This window comes from Lathyrus oleraceus, chromosome 3, assembly GCF_024323335.1.
Source record: "Lathyrus oleraceus cultivar Zhongwan6 chromosome 3, CAAS_Psat_ZW6_1.0, whole genome shotgun sequence".
NCBI classification, from domain to species: Eukaryota; Viridiplantae; Streptophyta; class Magnoliopsida; order Fabales; family Fabaceae; genus Lathyrus; species Lathyrus oleraceus.
This window is the reverse complement of record NC_066581.1, coordinates 410,778,757-410,801,009: the sequence shown is the minus strand read 5'-3', so window position 1 is coordinate 410,801,009 and position 22,253 is coordinate 410,778,757. Positions and strand designations below refer to the sequence as shown.

The 22,253-nt window shown below is 28.7% G+C and overlaps 1 protein-coding gene across 1 annotated transcript; it reads left to right on the top strand.

Moving 5' to 3' along the window:
* The first annotated feature begins 13,441 nt into the window (after positions 1–13,441).
* LOC127127972 (plasmodesmata-located protein 8) lies at positions 13,442–16,120 on the top strand. The gene is made up of 3 exons (XM_051057232.1): positions 13,442–14,349; positions 15,649–15,756; positions 15,868–16,120. The coding sequence occupies exons 1-3, from the start codon at positions 13,593–13,595 to the stop codon at positions 15,870–15,872; spliced, it is 870 nt and encodes a 289-aa protein (XP_050913189.1). The 5' UTR covers positions 13,442–13,592; the 3' UTR covers positions 15,873–16,120.
* The last annotated feature ends 6,133 nt before the right edge of the window (positions 16,121–22,253 follow it).

The following is a 22,253-nucleotide window of genomic DNA, read 5'->3' as shown; positions in this document are numbered from 1 at the left end:
CAGTTTGGTCAGAGTGTCAGAGAAGGGCATGCACGGAGGGCAAAAGGACAAGCACCCAGCGCGACGCTCAAAATTTTGCTTAAAATAAAAACAAACATAAAACCCTTATTTTGCTTAAGATAAAAAAATCACAGCAACCATGTTCTTAAAACCAATGGTCTTTGTGGATATGTCAATCGTAAAACTTACTTTTTCTCCTAACGCCATAATGAGTTGCATTATCTAAATATGAACCTTTTCAAATAATATCTATCAAGATGAAAGTAACTATATGAACTTGTTAAATATCACATAAATATGTCGGTTATGGAATGAGACACCTGATTGTTTGCCGATAAATGACACTCTAACTATCACAATGCAATCAAACTCCATCTCTCGCAACACTTAATTCTATCACCAATCCTATAAGCCATAAGGCGTTTTTGGCAGCTTCACATGTCTTCATGTACTCTTCTACATATGTCGACATGGCCATTATGGATTGAGCTGATGATTTCTAACAAATAGATTCTTCTGCTAAAGTAAGACATACCTTATTGTAGACCTCCTATCATTCATATCACATGCATAGTTTGAATCAACATATTCTATAATTGAAGGATCACCCTATTCACTAATAAACATGATATCATAACTCATAGTACCAATAAAGTACCTAAAAATTCACATGAGTGCTTCCCAATGACGCTTTTCTGATTTGCACATAAACTTGCAAACTTGACTTACAACTTGTGCCAAATTTGGTCTAGTGCAGACTATAAAATACATTATACAACCAATAACACTTGCATAATGGGCCTTTAACATATACTCAACTTCTGAATTTGTCTTTGGAAACTGATCAAATCGGAGATTAAAGTGACTCGCCAGTAGAGTACTCGTAACCTTCGAATTACTCTTGTCTAGAATCGTTTCAACATAATTTTTCTAAAATAATGTGTTTAGTACTCATATCCCTATGAATGTCCATTATAATAATCTTCTTATCATCACCAAAGTCTTTCATGTCAAACTCTTTTCCCAACACAATTTTTAGTTCATTTGCATCATGTACATGACTAGCAGCAATCAACATATCATTAATATACAATAATGGGAAAATACACTAGTGCAAATAATGGATTTAACACCAATTTTTTTAGAGATTTAATACCTGATTTTTTTTCGGTGTTGTTGCTATCGGTATTGTAAGTACGATTTTAACACCGATTTTAAAAATGTATGGTAAATCGATTTAACACCGATGATAAACTGGTGTTATAAGTGTTCCATATTGATGTTGAAACTAAAATTTGACACCTTTTTTAACCTTTAAAAGGGTGTAATCACTTATAAATCGTACCTACATTTTCCAAAAATCAGTGTTAAAGTTTAATGGAGAGTGGTTTTTTTATTAGAAACCAACTTATGGCACATGCTTTTACATAAAAAAAAGATGTAGAACATATATATCATATCAATTTCCTTCAAAATTAGGTGTTAAAAGTTTAACGAAGTTATTTGGTCAGAAACCAACCTTTCACACGTGCTTTTTTTCCTTAAGTTAGGTGTATAAACATTTCTTATAATGTTTGTATAGCATATATATCACACATGTTATTTACTAAAGTTAGTATTATAAATGATATCGAGTGTGATTTGATTTTAAGTGAACCATCAACAAATATTATTCTTTAAAATGGATGAGAAAAAATAAATAAAATAATTGTTTAATCATAAACTAGTTGAGGTCACATATGACATGCAATTTTTTATTATTGTTTCAATTAATCAAAACTAAACTCACAAATTTTAGTTTAAATTTAACAAATTATACCAAAGAGTGTAAATCAAACTTCAAAAACAAAATTATATTAAAGAACCATTTTAATTAATAATTCAATATTAATTATTATAAAACAACATCTTTTAGAGAATTCTCTATTTCTTTCTCTTCAAGTTGATGTTATTCTTCAACTATTTGCAATAAGAATTGACCCCAAAGTTGTCAGATATTATCAATAACATCATTGTTATATGATGGTGGATCATCATATATCTACAAGTGCAAACAATTAAATAAATTAAATGAGAACATGTTAAACCATGAAGTGATGTGATTTACATATTAAGCATTGAAATCTTTTTGTATTCATTTGGATAATGTCAAACATATTTTTCATTATATAATAACCACAAGCTCAACTATTGTCTTGTTGATGTGCCTACAAATTAAATAATATATATATATATATATATATATATATATATATATATATATATATATAATATATATATATATATATATATATATATATATATATATATATATATATATATATATATATATATATATATATATATATATATATATATATATATATATATATATATATATATATATATATATATATATATATAAAAGACAACCAACTTACCTTGATAGATATAAAATTAGACTTTTTATTCATAATATAGTCTCTCAGGATGTTATAACCTCTCATAATCCTAATTAAAAAAATAATATTTAACAAAAATATAATTATATTTAGTAAACATATAAAGTTAAACAATAGAGAAATCTCAACATAAATTTTGAAAGAGACATTTTACCTTAAAAGTGTGTTCTTAAAAGACTTGCTTGATTGATTTCCAAGCAAATAAAACTAATAAACAATATTATCATCTGGACACATTAGAAATAATTTCCAATGATTATTGTGATTTTACAAAGTGTTGTGTTAGAAGCACATATATACAAAAATATAGCATGCAAACAACTTGACAATCTAATAAGTAATATGAACTTACACATTAAAACGTGGTCCTAAAAAACATTATTTAAGATGATTATACATGTTATTTTGTATGAATACTTGCATAGCTTCGTCACTATGGCCACCATATTTGTTATTAAATACCTTAAAAGGATCAAAGAAACCAAAATTTTCGCTAGAGGAATTGAAGATGCATCAATGATGCAGATCAATGATGCAGATATCTAAATTATTAAAATAAATTTAAATATGAATTTATCAATATAGAAATGTTTCACATCACTACATTGTCATCAATACATTTATATCAACATGTTTGTATTTTTAATACCTATTATATTTTATAATATTTATTGTAGAAAATAAGAAAATTTAATAGCATTTAATTCTTATTATTATCATTACTATTTTAATTTCTAGTTAATTCTTTTTTTAATGAGATAATAATTAAGATTAAATATGTGTGGTTAATTAAAACAAGAAGTTAATCATTGGTCTATTAAATAGTCTGTAAGCCAATGTTCCACGCTCCTATATTAGAGTCCACAACTATATATAAAATAAATGTGAAAAAATAATTAATTATAGAAAAAGATAATTAGATATTACTTATCTAACCTCACAATTTTAATTTTAATTCTTTTTATTTTTTTAATTGGATTATTTATAAATTTTTATTTATTATATGAATTTTATTTTAATTAAGGATCATATCAATTCAAAATTTTGTATATGAAATTAGAAACTAAAAAAGTAAATAAATAAAAGAGTTGAAGTTTTAATTAAACCATTAAAAACATTAGATTGATATATTAAAAATAAATGTAAAAATATACTTAAAATTTAAATAATTTTGTTGGCCAATAAATAAGTTAGAAGTGTAGAAATTAACAAGTTTAGATACAAATCTACTTTTAATATATAAAAGTTATCTACTTTTAATATATAAAAGTTAATTACCACCATAATTACTTAATTACCCTAATTACAATCCATAATACAGCTAATTTCATATTCCTATAAGTAATTTCGTGCTAAACTCTATTTAATACTCTAACTAACTCTACCACCATAATTACTTAATTACCCTAATTACAATCCATAATACAGCTAATTTCATGTTCCTATAAGTAATTTCGTACTAAACTCTATTTAATACTCTAACTAACTCTACCATTTTACAATTTAATAAATTTGCCTCGACAACATAAAAATTGATTCAACTATATATTATATAAAATATAATTAAAAAATTGATTCAAATATATCAAAATACATTAAAAGAGAGTTTTTCATTGGGTAAGGTGATGTATGATATATCATAATTTTAAAAATAGTCTATTATATTTATTACCATTATTTCATGAGTTTTATTTTTTTTAAATGATTTAAATGTTTATAATAATAATAATACACGTATTTATTAAAATACTTATAAAATTGATTCAAATATATCAAAATACATTAAAAGAGAGTTTTTCATTGGGTAAGGTGATGTATGATATATCATAATTTAAAAAATAGTCTATTATATTTATTACCATTATTTCATGAGTTTTATTTTTTTAAATGATTTAAATGTTTATAATAATAATAATACACGTATTTATTAAAATACTTATAAAAATAAAATATTTTATTTGTGTAACATTTTATTAAGTACTATTAATATTTGGGATAAAATATTATATGTATTAATTTTTTTTATGATAAGAAATAAAATAATATATTTATTATCCATACGCATTTTTTGTTTTTTCAATACTAATGTTAATAATAAAAAATTAAATTATTTATTATTTAGTTATTATAAAAAATTTAATGATGGAAATAATTTTTATGACATTATTTTTTCAATTTTTACAATCATTTATGACTTTTTCGTCCCCATAAACAATATTTAATTTATATTTTTTTGATAAATAATATAATTTATTGTAATATTTTATCAACATTTGTTTTTTTTAATTATGGCATTATTTTTTATAACATTAATGTTTTCAATACCTCATTATAATGATTTATTAGGTTTTTTGTCTTAAAAATAGTTGACTCTTTTTGATTATTAGTGACAAAGATTTATTTTTATTTTTATAGGGAATAAAATTAATTTTTGTCACATTTTATTATGTGCTATTAATACTTGAGATACAATATTATATGAACTTTTTTTTGTTCATGTGAAATAAAATAACATATTTTTTATTAATATGTAATTTTAAATTTAGAGTAATAACAAAAAAATTAAATATTTATTATTTTCATTATTGAATTTAATTTGTGAACAACTTTAAATATGTTAGTGGTTCTCCAAAAAAAGAAAAAAAATTAAATGTAGTTTATTGTAAATATTTTATCAAGATTAAGTTTATTTATTAGTATCATAAATAAACGTTTTTTTAGATAGACTAAATTAATATTTTATGATTCGAACGAATTTTATTTTAATATTTTAATTAATGGCCTTCATATAGTATAATATATGCTACATGGTGATGGATTAATTTTAATAAATATTGATTATAGTCATCTAATATCTATGTTTATTATTTATAATTTACCAACAATATGAAGAATATTATTTTGATTATAAAAAGAATAAATATAATTATTTGTAAATATGAATAAAATTTTGTACAAAATGATATTTTTTATATTGATTATTTCCTATGTTATATTTAAAATAAAATTAATATGAATATTTATAATAATAATAATAATAATAATAATATATAAGTAAACCATTTATATTGATTATAAATTGCAAATTATAATGTAATTGGAATCCAATGAACCGTTCCATTACAGGATAATTATTTGTAATTTACCAACAATATGAAGAATATTATTTTGATTATAAAAAGAATAAATATAATTATTTGTAAATATGAATAAAATTTTGTACAAAATGATCTTTTTTATATTGATTATTTCCTATGTTATATTTAAAATAAAATTGATATGAATATTTATAATAATAATAATAATAATAATAATAATAATAATATATAAGTAAACCATGTATATTGATTATAAATTGCAAATTATAATGTAATTGGAATCCAATGAACCGTTATTTTATTGTTGTTGCAATCTTATCATTCCAAAATGAAATCAATATTTTGAAATTAAATTAATTATTATTGTAGTTTTTTTTGCCAAATATTATCGTTACTTGATTTTCTTTAAATGACAAAATGAACTTTTTTAATAATAAATATACTGATTTTTTAAGTGGTCTTTCTGAGATGTCAAACCGAGAATATGAAAAGAGGGGAAGTAATATGAAACGGTTTGATGAAAATTAGGGTTTTATTTAATTTAATAAATTGATATTATTATTATTATTAATATTGTTATTTATTAATATTTATTATCATCATTATTAATCTCATTTACCCACTTAATAACTCAAAATATTCCAAAACCACTATTCCAAAACCATTGACAATATTATACCATTTTAACTAACTCTACACTTTTACAATTTAATAAATTTGCCTCGACAACATAAATTGCCTTTTCCTATTACCTGCACGCCGAAAATTTCCTTGGGAACACAACAGTCTTCACGCCTTCTTCTTCAACAATGCTGCTAATTAATTCGATGTTATATATGTGTAACATCAAAAGTTGGATCCTTTTCAGCATTTTGCCACACATCTCTATCAAATTTATATACTCTTTTTTTCCAGGTTATTAGGTTTGTAATTTTATAGTCATCTAAATTTGCAGTTACATTAATTTTTGAATTTTTTTCAGTGAAAATGAGTAGAAATGTTGATTCTGTGAAAGACATCAATGACTCAAAAGAAACTTGGCGTCTTGCTGTTCGAATAATGGATGTTTGGAGTGTTGTGAATAATAAGGGTATTGAACATTTGAAGATGATTGTTATGGATTCCTTGGTAAATTGTTTATCTTTTTTTAAGTATAGATTTTTGTATGATAGTTAGTAATTATAACAAAATGCTTTTTTGTATAGATTTGTATTTTTCATTATACGTTCAATAATTTTTATATTAATTATAAAATTTACAATGTCAAATGCATGGAGTGGTTCCAAATTGTTGATAAATGAAGACATCCCTGAAATTCAAGATTTTATGTCTAAGTATGGATTTTATTTATTTATTTATATTCAGATTATTATACATAATTTTTAATTTCAAAAACAATCTTTTTTCTATAGGTTGCCTACTAATGAACAGAAGGAGAAGCCTACTCAATTTGCAAAATCTCTTTCTAATTGGTCTGGTGGTTCTCAGTATTCGTCAGTAGAAAGGTTTGTTCATAATGCGAAATGTATGTCCTTAAGTCAGTTCTGCAAAATCAAACATGTAAGTTGAATACTATAGAGCCGAATTTATCTTTACTATTACAATTATATTGTTTGCTTTTTGAAATTAATATCATTTTTTATTTGCTTTTAGGAAACTTTATGTGTTACTGTAGCAACCACATTGAAATTTGCTGTCTCAAAGTATGGATGGTTTTATTATGGCTGCACAAGGTGTTCTTCGAAGGCACCTAATCCTGAAAAAGCTTATGAATGTTCATGTGGGCAAAAAGTCGAACAACCTATACCAAGGTACATATAATCTAGATGAATTGCAAATAAATTTGGTAATGGATTTGTTATTAATCATATTGTTTTCTTCGTTTAAAATACTATAGGTACAAGATTGAGATATATGTTAGCAATGGTGAATCAAAATATCGATTTGTATTCTAGGATTCCGAATGTGCTGCTATACATGGAATGACTGCTGAATTTATGCATAACTCTATGGTGGAGGTACATTGTTATACATAAGTTAAAATGTTAATAGTTTATCGAGTTGTAAAGTTCAGATTATCACTCATGGTTGATATTTTATTTTTCCATTAGAATGGAGAAGATGATCTAATGGTTTATTCTGATGAGCTTGAAATGCTCTTGAATAAGAAAATGGCTTTTAGAGTTAAGGTGCATCCAACGTTTTCCCAAGCGTCTGTTTGGAAGCTTTATGACGATGAAGCCTTTCTTAAAGAGATTGAAAATGACTACATAGTAGAAGACGTATAATATTCACTTAATTCATGTATTATTTAAACATTTAACAAATATAATAAATATTCGATGTTTCAATGTGCAGAATCAGTCTAAAATTGAATAAATTGATTCCAAAACCACTATTCCAAAACCACTGACAATATTATACCATTTTAAATGTAATGAATACAGATATGCAACTTCCAAACTGGAAAAAGTTATTTGTGGAAATTTTTTGAACCCATTTATTGATCATTTAACATCCATTACATTAATGCAATAAATTTGTGTACGTTGATCCAACCATATATATATATATATATATATATATATATATATATATATATATATATATATATATATATATATATATATATATATATATATATATATATATATATATATATATATATATATATATATATATATATATAAACAAAAAAATATATTATATTTTAATTTTTTAAAAATAAATTATTGCACTTGCGCGACCCGTGCGAACGCACGGGTCCTTTACTAGTTAAAATAAAAACAATAATTTGTTAGTAAAAATTGAAGATAACAATGAAAATATAAATGATATCTTATTAGTAAGAATTGTATTATCTTCCCATTTATAAGAATTTTAAATAGTATTGATAGAATAATATTGATAAGATAATATTATTGATAGAATAATATTATCTTTCAATAATTGTATAACAATTAAAGTTATTGTACAACTTGATTAAATTTTATTTAAGAGCAACAAATTTTCGATAAAGATGAAATTTGTTGATTTTATTATCAATTAAATATTAAACCAATTGATAATGATAACTTTTTTTGGTACGAATTAATAATTTTAATTTAATAAATAATTTTGCATGTTAAAAATTTATTTTTTTAAGTTTTTATTAATAACTTCAATTTTTTATAATAATATGTCAAACAAATTTATGAAACTTATTTCTATACAATTTTTGTAAACTTTTTGCATAACCATGTTTAAAAGCTCAACATAGGACGACGGATTTCGTAAACTTTTTATCTATACAATTTTTTACTACAAATATGAAATGATTGAAAAAGAATTATATTTGACCCATATAATTAAATAAAAATTATTAAATATCATATATCAATTCAAAAAGGAGGTCTAAATCTAAATATTTTGCATAACCATATTTAAAATTTCATACCTCGCGTGTTGGTTCAAATTTACAATTCATTTCTTCGATTTTGTTAGAATCTTATAGATGTTAGATATATGGCGAACTAGATGAAGTTGCATAACAAAAACAAAGCAAAATAAAATAATTATCACAATCCATGACAAATAGATTTCAAATTAGTAAAACACATTATGATAAAAATCAAATATGTTATTCTTGCTTAAGAACTAATCACATCAAACAATACATAGAAATCAAGTATCAAATAACGTATTCAATACAAAATAATAGAGTCATAACTTTGAATCAAAGTGATATGAAATTTTATTTCCAAAGAACAAAAATTAAACAAAACTAACTAAATTAGAGTGAGGATTTAAGAAAAATAATTATAAGTCAAAGGACATATCACAAAGATCTTGGCATGGCGGCGTGTGGCAAACGGAAGGGAACACCGATTCTAATTCAATTGATACCTAAAAGAAAGGGATTACGTTTGTGATTATTCAAAATTGATTTAGAGAAAGTTTTTTATTCTGAATATTTTTTTAGAGAACTTTTCAAGTTTTATTAATTTAGAGGAGTGTAGCGGGGTATTCGTCACCATAAGAGATATTGACTAAATCTAAGGTAAATCATACAAGTCGAGTCGCCACCGCACTTCTATTTATCCAAAGGAATGGTTAGAAAGCGAACAAAAACCTAAAAGTTTTAACAAAAACTAGTAAAAGAAACAGAGATCTGGGTAAGGAGGTTGATTATGCAATGGGAAGGTGTTAGGCACCCAAAACATCCTAGGTATTCCTAGGGAGCCCTTTCCACGTTTGTTGTAAAGGTTATTGTTTTGTGAAAATTTATTTGTGCAAACATGATTGAAGGGATGAGAAAAGAATATAGAAGTTTATTCACATTTTTGTATTTGAATGGATGAACCCATTGCCTATGTACCATCTTGAAAAAGATTAGGATCAAAACCTCGTAGTTCGGGTAGAAAAGTTCAAAACAAGTGAGTGGATTGATTGGTTCAAAAGCCCTAAGGTCTTTTGTTATCCAAGGGAGAAAACTCAACCATAAAACCACAAGTCCACCATGTGAGGATAGCTTCAACATGCTAGTGAGGGGTTAACCCTATAATAAGCATGGAAGACTCATTGTCCATCACTAAGGACAAAGGTGAGTATTATATCTACCTCAAGGATAACTCAAACCTAATAGCTAAAGGTTATGGAAAATTTGATTAAGAAAGTGGCCATTGAAACCACAAAAGTATTTGGATGAGTGGTTTTTAGCAATGAAAAGTAATTACAAAAATGGTCAAAGTTGACTTTATAGGTTCAATTCAAAATAAGTGTTATGAAAAGAAAGTTTGAAAATCCAAAGCATAAGGCTTAGGTTTCTAGTGTTGAAAACAAAAGTCAAATGTTTGTACAAATGTTTTGGTTTGGGTTAGAGTGGAGAGAAGAAGAAGAATGGCTAAGTCCCAAGTAAAACAAAAAGAGTGAAGGGAAAGAAGTGAACCACACTAGGAGTTCCTCTTTTGAGATCATATTGATGATCCAAGTAGCTCCCATCCTTTGGAATAAAGCAAACACAAGCAAATATCTCAAGCAATCAAGCACACAAATCAAGCTTCTAAGAATCCTCCAATGGCTTTTGTATCTCTCATTTTGGATGCTCATGGTAATGGTTCCTCAAAGTGACTAAAGGTTGGAATTCCCTAGCACAAGAAAACACACATCAAAAAGTTCTATAAACAATCAAGGAATGGACAAGAGGGAGTTTAGAATATGGTCCTTTCAATTCATCTTCAAAAACTTTAAGCATTCTAAAGGCAGGAGGCCTAGTTGCTCTTTGACATTTAAGCATTCTAAAGGCATGAGGCCTAGTTGCTCTTCAAACTCCATTTGCTTGGGTATGGGTCCTAAATTCTAAGTCCTTATTGTCCAATTCTTGGCATTTGGTTCACAAGCAAACAGACAAACACAAGCACAAAAGTTTATACACAATTATGTACCCAAATGGGCAAAAGGCAAATGGAATTAACATAAACATGTGCTCAAATGAACAAAGAAAAAAAACAAATGAATAATATGTGCAAGAATAGTAAATTGCATAAAGTAAATTGCACAAAGTAAAGGTTAGTTGTTAATGGTTAATGGTTAGTATGCCATGAGGCAAAATTTAGCGCTATGTTAAGCAATCGTAATTGGACTTATATAGAAGTCACAACTATCTGAGGCCGGTCAATAATAATGTAGGCAACAAACACAAGTTAGGAGTCTTGATTAGTGAACCAAGTCCCAACAGCTTGCCATGCCAAAAGAAAAGAAGGATTGATCTTGTATTGGAATCGAGATCAAGCTTCATCACTGCAAACTGAAGATGGAATTTCTCAAACTTTCCTTCTTCGATTCTCTCTCATTTCTCCATATTTTTGCTTGATTTTTGGTCTGCTGAAGTCCTACCAATATGGGAAACAAGATTGAGTTGCTTTGAGGTCAAATGGAAGCAACTCAGTTATGGAACATCAATTTTCAATTCCACATATATTTCTATATAGTGAGAATTGGAGAGATTGGAGGTCAGATTCGAGATCCTCATGATTTTCTCTTCAAAATAGTGTATCATCCATGCATTTTTTGCGAAGATTTTTGTTGGACTAATCCGGTGAGGGTGACCGGAGAAGATTTTTTGAGAAGGTTTTGTGGTTTTATTATTATTCATAATACAAAATTTTCTAAAACTTTGGCCTTTTGTGCCTTTTCTTGTTAAAACTTTTGTTAAAAGAAATTCACCAACTTCTTCGAAATTTTTACCACGAACTACGGGGTTTTGATCCCTCATTTTTATGTTGGTACATAGGCATAAGACCGAAGGTCTTGTCAAACACAAAAATATAATTAATGAATTCTTTTCTCATCCCCACACTCTTTATTTCACCAAACATCATTTATACCCAAAAACATATGCACACAAAAAAGGGCTCCCTAGGTGTACCTAGGAAACTTTATGTGCTAACATCTTCTCCCTGTGTAACCAACCCCCTTACATGTAATCTCTGACATTTTATTAGTTTTGATTTGAAAACTTCTTATCTTTGGGTTTTGTTCGTATTTTTTCCTTTTCCTTTGGAAACAATAAAAGCGCGGTGGCGACTTTGGTTTTATTGAGGTCGAGTTTATCCATAGCTTGATCGTCGCGAATTTAACGCTACACATTGGTACACGAATTTGGAGTGGATTGCATCATTACTTGGGCCTAATTACATGCCCATGCACACAACTTGTTAAATTTTACCAAATTTTCAAATGGTGTGGAAATCAATTTAAAAGCCTATAAATACATTGCTATTGCCTCAAAATTAAAGGATCCTTGGCCAAGCTTGCCATGCAATTCCCCTAACCTCCATTGAAACAACAACATTGAAGATTTTTTTGAAATCGAGTTTTAGTTCAAATTTTGTTTATGAACTAAAACTCCAAGGGTTCACATCTATTTTCATCTGAACCATCTCATGCAAGCAAGAGGAACCAAGGCCAAGTGAATTGGAATCGAGATCAAGTTTCATCACTGCAAACTGAAGATGGAATTTCTCAAACTTTCCTTCTTCGATTCTCTCTCATTTCTCCATATTTTTGCTTGATTTTTGATCTGCTGAAGTCCTACCAATGTGGGAAACAAGATTGAGTTGCTTTGAGGTCAAATGGAAGCAACTCAGTTATGGAACATCAATTTTCAATTCCACATATATTTCTATATAGTGAGAATTGGAGAGATTGGAGGTCAGATTCGAGATCCTCATGATTTTCTCTTCAAAATAGTGTATCATCCATGCATTTTTTGCGAACATTTTTGTTGGACTAATCCGGTGAGGGTGACCGGAGAAGATTTTTTGAAAAGGTTTTGTGGTTTTATTATTATTCAAAATACAAAATTTTCTTAGTTTGGAGAAATAAAAAATAATATTAAAGAGAAGTTTGGAGAACTTAGATAAATTATTCAAATATAATTTAAACTATTATAATTTTTAAAAATTAAAAATAGGTTAATGATAATTTTTATTTATTTTATTTTATACAAAATTATACTTTCAACAAATTTCAAAGATTTATTTATATTTTCTTCAGCTTTCCTTTTCCTAAAACTCTCTCTTTCCCTTCTCTTCTAACTCGCAAACGGAGTCCGATTGCAAAAGAAGATGTGGTGCAATCAATTGATTAGTGAAATGTGAAGTAGATTATCACACTAAGTGAACTCCCTTTTATAATGTATTTGACCTCCGGTACCCTCATGATTGTTACTATAGTACAATTTTTAATGTATGGTCATATTTGTAATCATTATGATATTACTTTGTTGTAAGTATTATGGTGATACTCCTATGTGCTTATTTTTAACATATTTGATATTCTTTTATTCATGGTTATTATCTTTAACCTTTTTGACCATTGATTGACTCACTCATGACATAGTAGATGCTCTATGTCCTTACCAAATAAAAGTCTCACAAAGAAAAAGTCTTCATTCACCAAGCACAAAAACAAACCACTATCTCAATCTCTCATCATCATATCATAACCAAAAACCATACAAAGACTAAAACAAAACTTCACAATTGGAAATCCAAAATATCTAAAGAAAAAAATGTTGAGTAATCTTCAACTACACTCCACTCAAAGAATTACCATATTAGCTTTGAGACTCTCATTTCTTCTAATTTTCAGTTCTTTATTTCCTACTTCTCATAGCTACCCTTCAAGAACTCACATCACAATCTATGCAAGTTGCTCACAAGAAAAATACCAACCAAACACACCCTTTAAATCCAACCTCAACAGCTTTCTATCCTCAGTTGCAACTTCATCATCAGAAGTTACTTACGATTCTTTCGCAATCGGAAATGATACCTCAACAGGAGGAGGAGTCGTATATGTTTTATACCAATGTAGAGGTGATTTGCATCCACTTGATTGCTCAAAGTGTGTTGGAAGATGTGTTAATCAAATAGGCTTAGTGTGTCCTTATTCACTTGGTGCTTCTTTGCAATTTGAAGGTTGTTATGTAAGATATGAACATAGTGGTGATTTACTTGGGAAGTTGGATACAGGTGTTAGGTATAAGAAATGTAGTAAAGGTGTTAGTAGTGATGTTGAGTTTTTTCGGCGTAGAGACGATGTTCTTGAAGATTTGCAAACGGCGAATGGATTTAGGGTTAGTAGTTCGGGATTAGTTCAAGGGTTTGCGCAATGTTTGGGGGACTTGAGTGTTTCAGATTGTTCAACTTGCTTGGTTGATGCAGTTGGAAAGATGAAGAGCTTGTGTGGATCAGCAGCTGCTGTTGATGTGTTCTTGGGACAATGTTATGCTCGGTATTGGGCTTCTGGTTACTATGATGAACGAGGTAGGTTCATTCTCATTCTTCTTTTTTTCATTTTCAAATCCTTTAGCATGGTTCTAAATTGCAAAGAATATAAGCTAAACATAACTCAATCCCTGCAAAATTAGCTAACTCGATAGACGAAGGCGTTGTCTTTCACTTAGAAACACATTTTCAGTACATCACATAAACCCTAAACAGATACCGAGGAGTGGAATCTAAGTAGTCTGATAATACCTGATAGCAAATAATCCAACCAATCTTAAATAGATTCTAAGGACATTTTAATTGAGAATAACACAATTTTATTAAGCCGATTTATAAGATAAGGACCGATTTATGATATTTCATCAAACATAAAAATCTTAACAACGGCCGTAATTGCAATATTAATATTATTGTAACAAAAAAAAACTTATATATATATATATATATATATATATATATATATATATATATATATATATATATATATATATTGCAACAATTATAGATACACACCATAATATATAACCATGAACATAATTGTATCTTGATGACTTTATTTTCTTAGTGCTTAACTAATCGTGCATTAAAATGTTTTTAAGATAAGCATGAACAAAGCAAAATATGAGAATAAATAAATAAACCAATTGGATTCTTATTGAAAGAAGAAAGAATGGCATGGAAAGTTGATTTTACTTAACTATGAATTATTATTATATAATTCCTTTACATAAAGTAATCTACCCTCGATGACCCCTTTGTGGTAAAGTAATAAGTAAAATGGAGGTTAAAAAAACATAAGTACCTATGAGAAATTTCTAAACGCAATGGAGGTAAGAGCCAAAGCATTAAGCATATTAGCTTTTACACTTTATTTGGGAAAATGCACCTTTGTGCCATTCGTTTTTATTCTTTTTCATGAAACCCCTTTGTTGTTAGCATCATATTCTATATTCTTCACCTTCAACTGGCTTCTTGTATTAGCATAAAGAAACGAATGGTGTTTAAAAGAGAAAGCATGGAATCTCACTTCTATCTTTTGATCCCCAACAATATAAAGTTATATTCTTTCTTAATTTCTAACACTTAACATTTTTTCATTATCAACTATTAAGCATGAGCAGATACACAAACACATAACAAGACATTAATATCGACACATCAACATCATAATAATTAATATTTGACATTAATATAAATTAAAAAAAATTCTAAAAATATTAGTATCTAGATATTATTGTAATAATTGTAAAATATTAAAAGTGGAATCAACTATATACACATTTCTCAGCTTTTGTGGAAATTTATATTTTCTCAAAAATTTAGTGTTTTGTGTAGATTCCCATAATGATGATCAAGTTGGCAAATCAGTTGCAATCATTGTGGGGGTGTTTGGGGGTCTAGCAGTTCTAGTTGTTCTTCTCTCAATTTGCAAAAAAGCAGCAGGTATAATCATATATTTTACTAAATTTGTGATTCTTATAATAAAATGCATACTCCTATCATTGATTAAATGATATGGTTATAATGGTTAATATTTATTTATAATTTATGCAGGCTAAGAAGATATGGGGGCTATATGAAAGGGCAATCATCAAGAAAGATCCACAAATGTTTGTTAAATTTTTAGTGAAACACTACTTTCACTTTTTGATCAATTTATTGTATTTTTTTTTTGACAAAAGAAAGTGAGAGCTATCCTTTAGATTAAAAAAGTAGAATATAATATCAATCCACTTAGAAAGGGCTGCACATTGTCTTGCCTTTTTGATGTCCAACAAAAACCCATAATTCATTTTATCATTTTTAATTGCATTTCTATATTATTCTTTTTTGCACTTATTTCTAATTTACTTTGCTTTGTGTTTTGTTGACAAAAAAATTCTTGTTGCCTTTTTATGTAGAAACAAAACACATTCTTTTACTATAAAAAATAGATAATAATTTTGTTATCAAAGTAAACTGAAAATATATATATATATATATATATATATATATATTTTACTTTTACTAGTTGCGCTCTATTTATTTTCACTTACACTCGATAACACTAATAAAACATTTAAATGCACTCGTCTTCGGAATAGATGAGAGTATATCTCAAATTGTATTAATTCACGAGGTATTTGGATCGAACTCTAGTCTCAATAAGGTTAGTTTTATGGTTCGATAATAGTCGAAGTTGTGCATGTCGTAGTCAAAAAAATCTCTTACATGCAGAAATATGTTAGTTTGTTGTTTAACTTAGCATGTCGAATTGGACCAGTTTGTTGGATCAATGGTTTAGTATATTAGCTGAAAGCTAGAGTTTAGTTTTCTTATAAATAGCATACCAACTCTCACTTCTCCATCAATCATTGATAATCCTAATAAGAGGGAGAAAGTGGTGTGGTTGAGATTCAATTGTAAACATTGTTCCCTAATGTGTAATTGAATCAAGAATCCAATTTTTAACCACTTTGATTATTCTTTCTCTTCTATATTTTTCTTTACTTTATGGCTTTCTTGTTAATCAAGAAATCGATCATACTTTATTTTCTTGAGCATCGTTTCACAACATAGATAATATTGAAGTAAGTGTCATTAAGGATCGATCAAAAAGACTAATATTAAATTTACTAATGGAAATAGTTAAACAAAAAGATTTTGAATCGGTTTGAATGATATAATGATAAAATAAAAGGTAGACCGTAAAAAAAAGGTCGGATCTCCGATAAAGATTCAACAATATCTCATATACTAGTTCTTAGTCAGAATAGATATGTCTTCTCGATATTCCTACTTCGAGTTGAAAAAATTCCACATGTTTCAAACATTTTAAAAAGAGGTCTGCAATACGGAGTAACTATGTTCTACCGACTTTGCATCTCCATATGGTAATTTTAAGTCTTCTTCAAGCCTTCCTGGTCTCCAACTCACTTATCGCCTTGCGAGAAAACTCTAAAGCCTCATTCATATTAGCAAGGGCGGTCTCACCATCAAATAACTCATTCCCAACCGACGATAACGTGGCATCCACCTCCATTCTAGCGTTGATTATTGGCCGACGTTGTTGCACCCCAAAATTTGCCCTCTATTTTTAACTCTAACCAATTTTTTTGTTTCACATTCATTTGCATCATCTTCATAGCATAACATTTTTTTCTGTCTTAATATTAGCCGGAATAATTTCTCGGAATTTACAAACAGACTGGTCAAATTAACTTTTTAACTGTGCCTAAAATTAGTCAACGAAAAAATGTCAAGTTTAAGTTTGCAAATGTCGGTAACATTAATTTGCGGTTCACGTGGTTTAATTTGACATGCTAAAAATATATTTACGACTATTTTTGGTCATATGTTGATCAGTCTGAGCGGTTTAAACGGTCATTTCAAAATCCGACCAAACGCTGTATTTTTCCGAGTCATTTATTTCGCGCTGATTATTTTGACGTGTTCATTTTATTTTTTCGAGCATTTTTGGTGCCCGACTTTTATTTTTTTTGAGTCTATTTATTTTTATATTGGGTCTAGAATAAATAAATAGGTTAATTAGTTTTTATTTTAATTTTAACTATTTTAATTATTTAACTTTATTCAGTTTTTAATTTAATATTGGGTTTCAAAATAAACTTAGGCCCATTATCATTAACCTAATTTGTTCCTATATATATTTGCTAGCATGACTGATAGAGGGGGCCGAAAGACAGAACAAAAAAGAGAAACTGAGAGTGGCTGATCTATGCTATCGTACACACAGTTTGGTAATAGTTTATATATGATATATACTTTATCTATTTTGTTGATATATTTGATTATGTTTTCGGATCGTATCGTGTCAATACGCCGTTTTCACATATACGTGTATGAGGCGTGACATTTGTGTTATCCGATCCAGTTGCGATGATCGCAATTTTGCGCTAGCAATGCCGTTGTTTTTTTTAATTCATTTTTTTATATATATATACATATATTTAGATCTGCACATTTTTTTTTCATAACTAACTACCCTGATTTTTCCTAAACCCTGACAATTTCGCCACAAACTCTAAATTTCAAACCTAAAACTTTAACCGTGTTGTTTCCTCTAAACCATAAACCTTTTCTTAAACCTTAACAAACCTTATTATTGTTTCCTATTTTCGCTCATATTTATGTTATTCATACACTGTAACTGCTTCGCCCTTGTAATATTTTAAGTTTTAACTTGTAATATTTTCAGTTTTACTTTTCGCCATCTTTATTATGTAACTGCACCAAAGCGTTATAATAATTAGGATTTTATTTTCTGCCATTTATTTTCTGCCATTTTATTTTTCTGCCATTTATTTTTCTGCCATTTAAATTCCTGCCATTGATCCTATATTAACTGCGTGGTTTAGTAATGTAGGGCGTGAAAACCTACTAAATTAATTATTTAATATTTTTCTATAACCTTTATTTTTTTTTTTGTAAATAAATAATAAATACTAACTATTTTAATAACTTTTTTTTTATTACTTACTTATAATAATAAATCTTTATATATTTTGTAAATAAAATCTAATTGACCATTTTTCTAATTGAATAATAATAATAAACCTATTAATCTAATAATTTGATATTTTCTATAACCTTTATTTATTTTGTAAATAACTAACTTATTATTTTTCATATAACTCTTTTATTTTATAATTTGTACATTAATGTATTTTAAATTCTTTTATTATTACTAATTTATTTTAAACTCATATTTTTCTAATAACTTCTAAAAAAATCTAACTTGTCTAACCTAAAATAATTTCTTTTAAAATTCTAACCTTTTTATTATCACTTTATTATTATTGTTATTTTATTATTGCTTTATTACCATTGTTTATTTATTATTTTATTATTATTTGCTTTTATCTATTCTATTTTTGCTTCATTATTTTCCTTATTTTAATTTCGTTTTATTTATAATATTATGAACAAATGTATAGGTTGTAAATTTATTCATTCTCGCCTGATTATTATGTATCTGTTCCATAGCCATGTAATAGTTTAGGAATTTATTTTTCTTGCTTTTATTTTTGTAAATATTTATTGCGTGGTTAGTAATTTAGGGAGTGCAAAAAACTAACTGTAAATAATTGAACTTAGAAAATTAAATTCAAGACAAATATCTGAAAAATAACACTCACACACGTAAGTCGATCTTTGATCGCCATCTGTACTTCCTAGGGTATTCCTCTTGGTTGCCTTCTTTAAATGGTCAAGTCCCTCGAAAATAGGGGTGCCTTAAGCAAAGTCCCTTCAAACAGAAAAATCATCAAGTCCCTATAAACTTAAAAGATCAAGTCCCTACGAGGTTGCCTACGATATAATGATCTTGTCCCTTCGGTAAATATGATGATAGTCTCTACGAGTTGCTAAAGACACCCCTTATGTTGCCTTCATTTACCATACGATGACCCTACGCCCGTCCCTTAAACACATCCAAGGTAATGACTACCTATTCCTTAATAATAGGGACAGTCTTACCATTGAAAGAATATACAAGAATACGAAAGACTTAATCTAGGGTAGGTATCTCATAGTTACTTGCTCACACTTTTCAAAATTACTTTTACACCTCACAATTTCTAAACTAGGCTTTGTATACACCCATACGAGGGTCATTACAAAGTACTTAAAGAAATTTTTCTAATCACACACTACACTCTTGCAAACAAACAAAGTGAGCTAAGTAACTAAGAGCCCATGGATAACCATGGATATAAAGGGTGCTAATACCTTCCCTTTGTATAACCTACCCCCCGAACTCAAAATCTTTTTAAGGCATTTCCTGTTCTTTTATGTCCTTTCCTTTTGGATAAAATAAAAGTCGGTGGTGACTCTTGCTATCCGCAACATTTAACTAAAGTCAGTTCTCCCACCGTGTTACAGAACTGGCGACTTTGCTGGGGATTTAATAAAAGAGGGGTACCCTTAGGAATTAGATCACTTTAAAATTGTTTGCCTTGTTTGCTTTATACTTATCTATTGGGTGCTCTTATGTGTGAAAGACCCTAACCCGGATCTAGTGTACCTTAGGTAAATGGCAATAGACCAAGGAAACTGTACGGCGTATATCGATATGGTTGATCTGGTGGCCATAGTTAGTGTGACTTCTTGGTTGGTGCTTATGTTCCTTAAGCAAGTTGAGGATAATATGAGGCTGCCATATGTTGTCAATACACTAACTGACTTTTAGAACCCTAGTCATCCCATCTTGGCCTTTAGAAAGTAGTGAGATAACCGGCTTTGGTGAAGACTGAAGCTGGTTGATACTCGATACTACACTCATTGAGATCCTAAACTTGGAGGGTTTTGGTTGGCAAGTAAGTTGCCTACTGAACAACCACCCTTGTGAAGGGAAAATGATTTTGAGATCCCTTAGAACCTGGTTACTTTTGTAGGACAGGATGAATCAACTAAACTTCAGGGGAGGGTACTTACCTTTAAACCTCATGCAAGCCTTCAAACCTAGGGCTATTGTGTGACTTGTTTGTGTGTGCCACATGTTTGTGATTGAGCATAACATCATAGCATCATCATGCATCATAAGCATAGCATTTTCACTAACCATTTCAAGGACCAAAGGATTGATCTTTGTTCTTTGTTGCAGGTCATGGCTTCTGCTCGTAGGAATACTATCCGGATCAACTTTGTAGGAATACCTCCTAAGCTTAAGGAATTGGTCTCTCAAGTTTCTGAAAACTCCCAGTTCATCAAGAGGCATGGTCACCTACTGGATCTAGTCACTTCAAGGTTCAATGAAGACATGATGAGTGTCCTGTTTCAGTTCTTTGACCCTAAACATCATTGCTTCACATTTCCCGATTATCAGCTGGTTCCTAATGGAAGAGTTCTCTAAGCTTCTGGGTATACCTATTCTTGATCAGAAACCCTTCACAGGCTTGGAAAAAGAGCCTAAACCTGAAGTCATTGTTGCAGCCTTACATTTAAAGAAATTAGACATTGTCCTAGAAACAAGGAGTGGAGTTCTTAGTCGGAATAGATATGTCTTCTCGATATTCCTACTTCGAGTTGAAAACATTCCACATGTTTCAAACATTTTAAAAAGAGGTCTGCAATACGGAGTAACTATGTTCTACCGACTTTGCATCTCCATATGGTAATTTTAAGTCTTCTTCAAGCCTTCCTGGTCTCCAACTCACTTATCGCCTTGCGAGAAAACTCTAAAGCCTCATTCATATTAGCAAGGGCGGTCTCACCATCAAATAACTCATTCCCAACCGACGATAACGTGGCATCCACCTCCATTCTAGCGTTGATTATTGGCTGACGCTAAATACTATTTTTCTAGTATAGAGTTGATTATACTCAGAAGCTCGCACCTCATCATTAATTTCCCATAAGAGGTTTCTCGACTTAAAGATCTCATCAAGAAATCATCCCCACTCAATATCTAGGTCTCCAATATGCTCCTCGAGTGCCTCTTTCTCCTTTTGAAGATGGCTAGACACAAAGGTGTCCCTTATACCTACAACATCGAATGCCAAGATAGCTGAAGCCTTACACATCTTGTATGCCATTTATTCCATTTCTTATGGATGGATAACTTTGGCTTTGCTCAAGAAATATGCATGATCCTCTTCACAAACAAAATGTAGAAGTTATGTAGTCGTCCGAGGACCAGGGAGAGCTAGGAACAACACTGACAAGCTAGTTGGGGTTAGTGACGAGCTTCTGTGAAGATCCATTCTTCTCATAATCGGCTCTACTGCTCGAAGAATTTTTCAGGTTAATTATCCAGTGGGGTGATCAGTGCATTTTCATGCACATTCTTTCACTATTATGTTGCAACAATTCTATAGTGCATTTTGTTATTTGTTACTATTTTAGTGTGTTTCCTTAGCTTAGTTTATTGTTACATTTATTTTAATTTCGTATGGTATTTTCTGAATAACCAGCTATTTACACCCTCTCGCTTCGTAGGT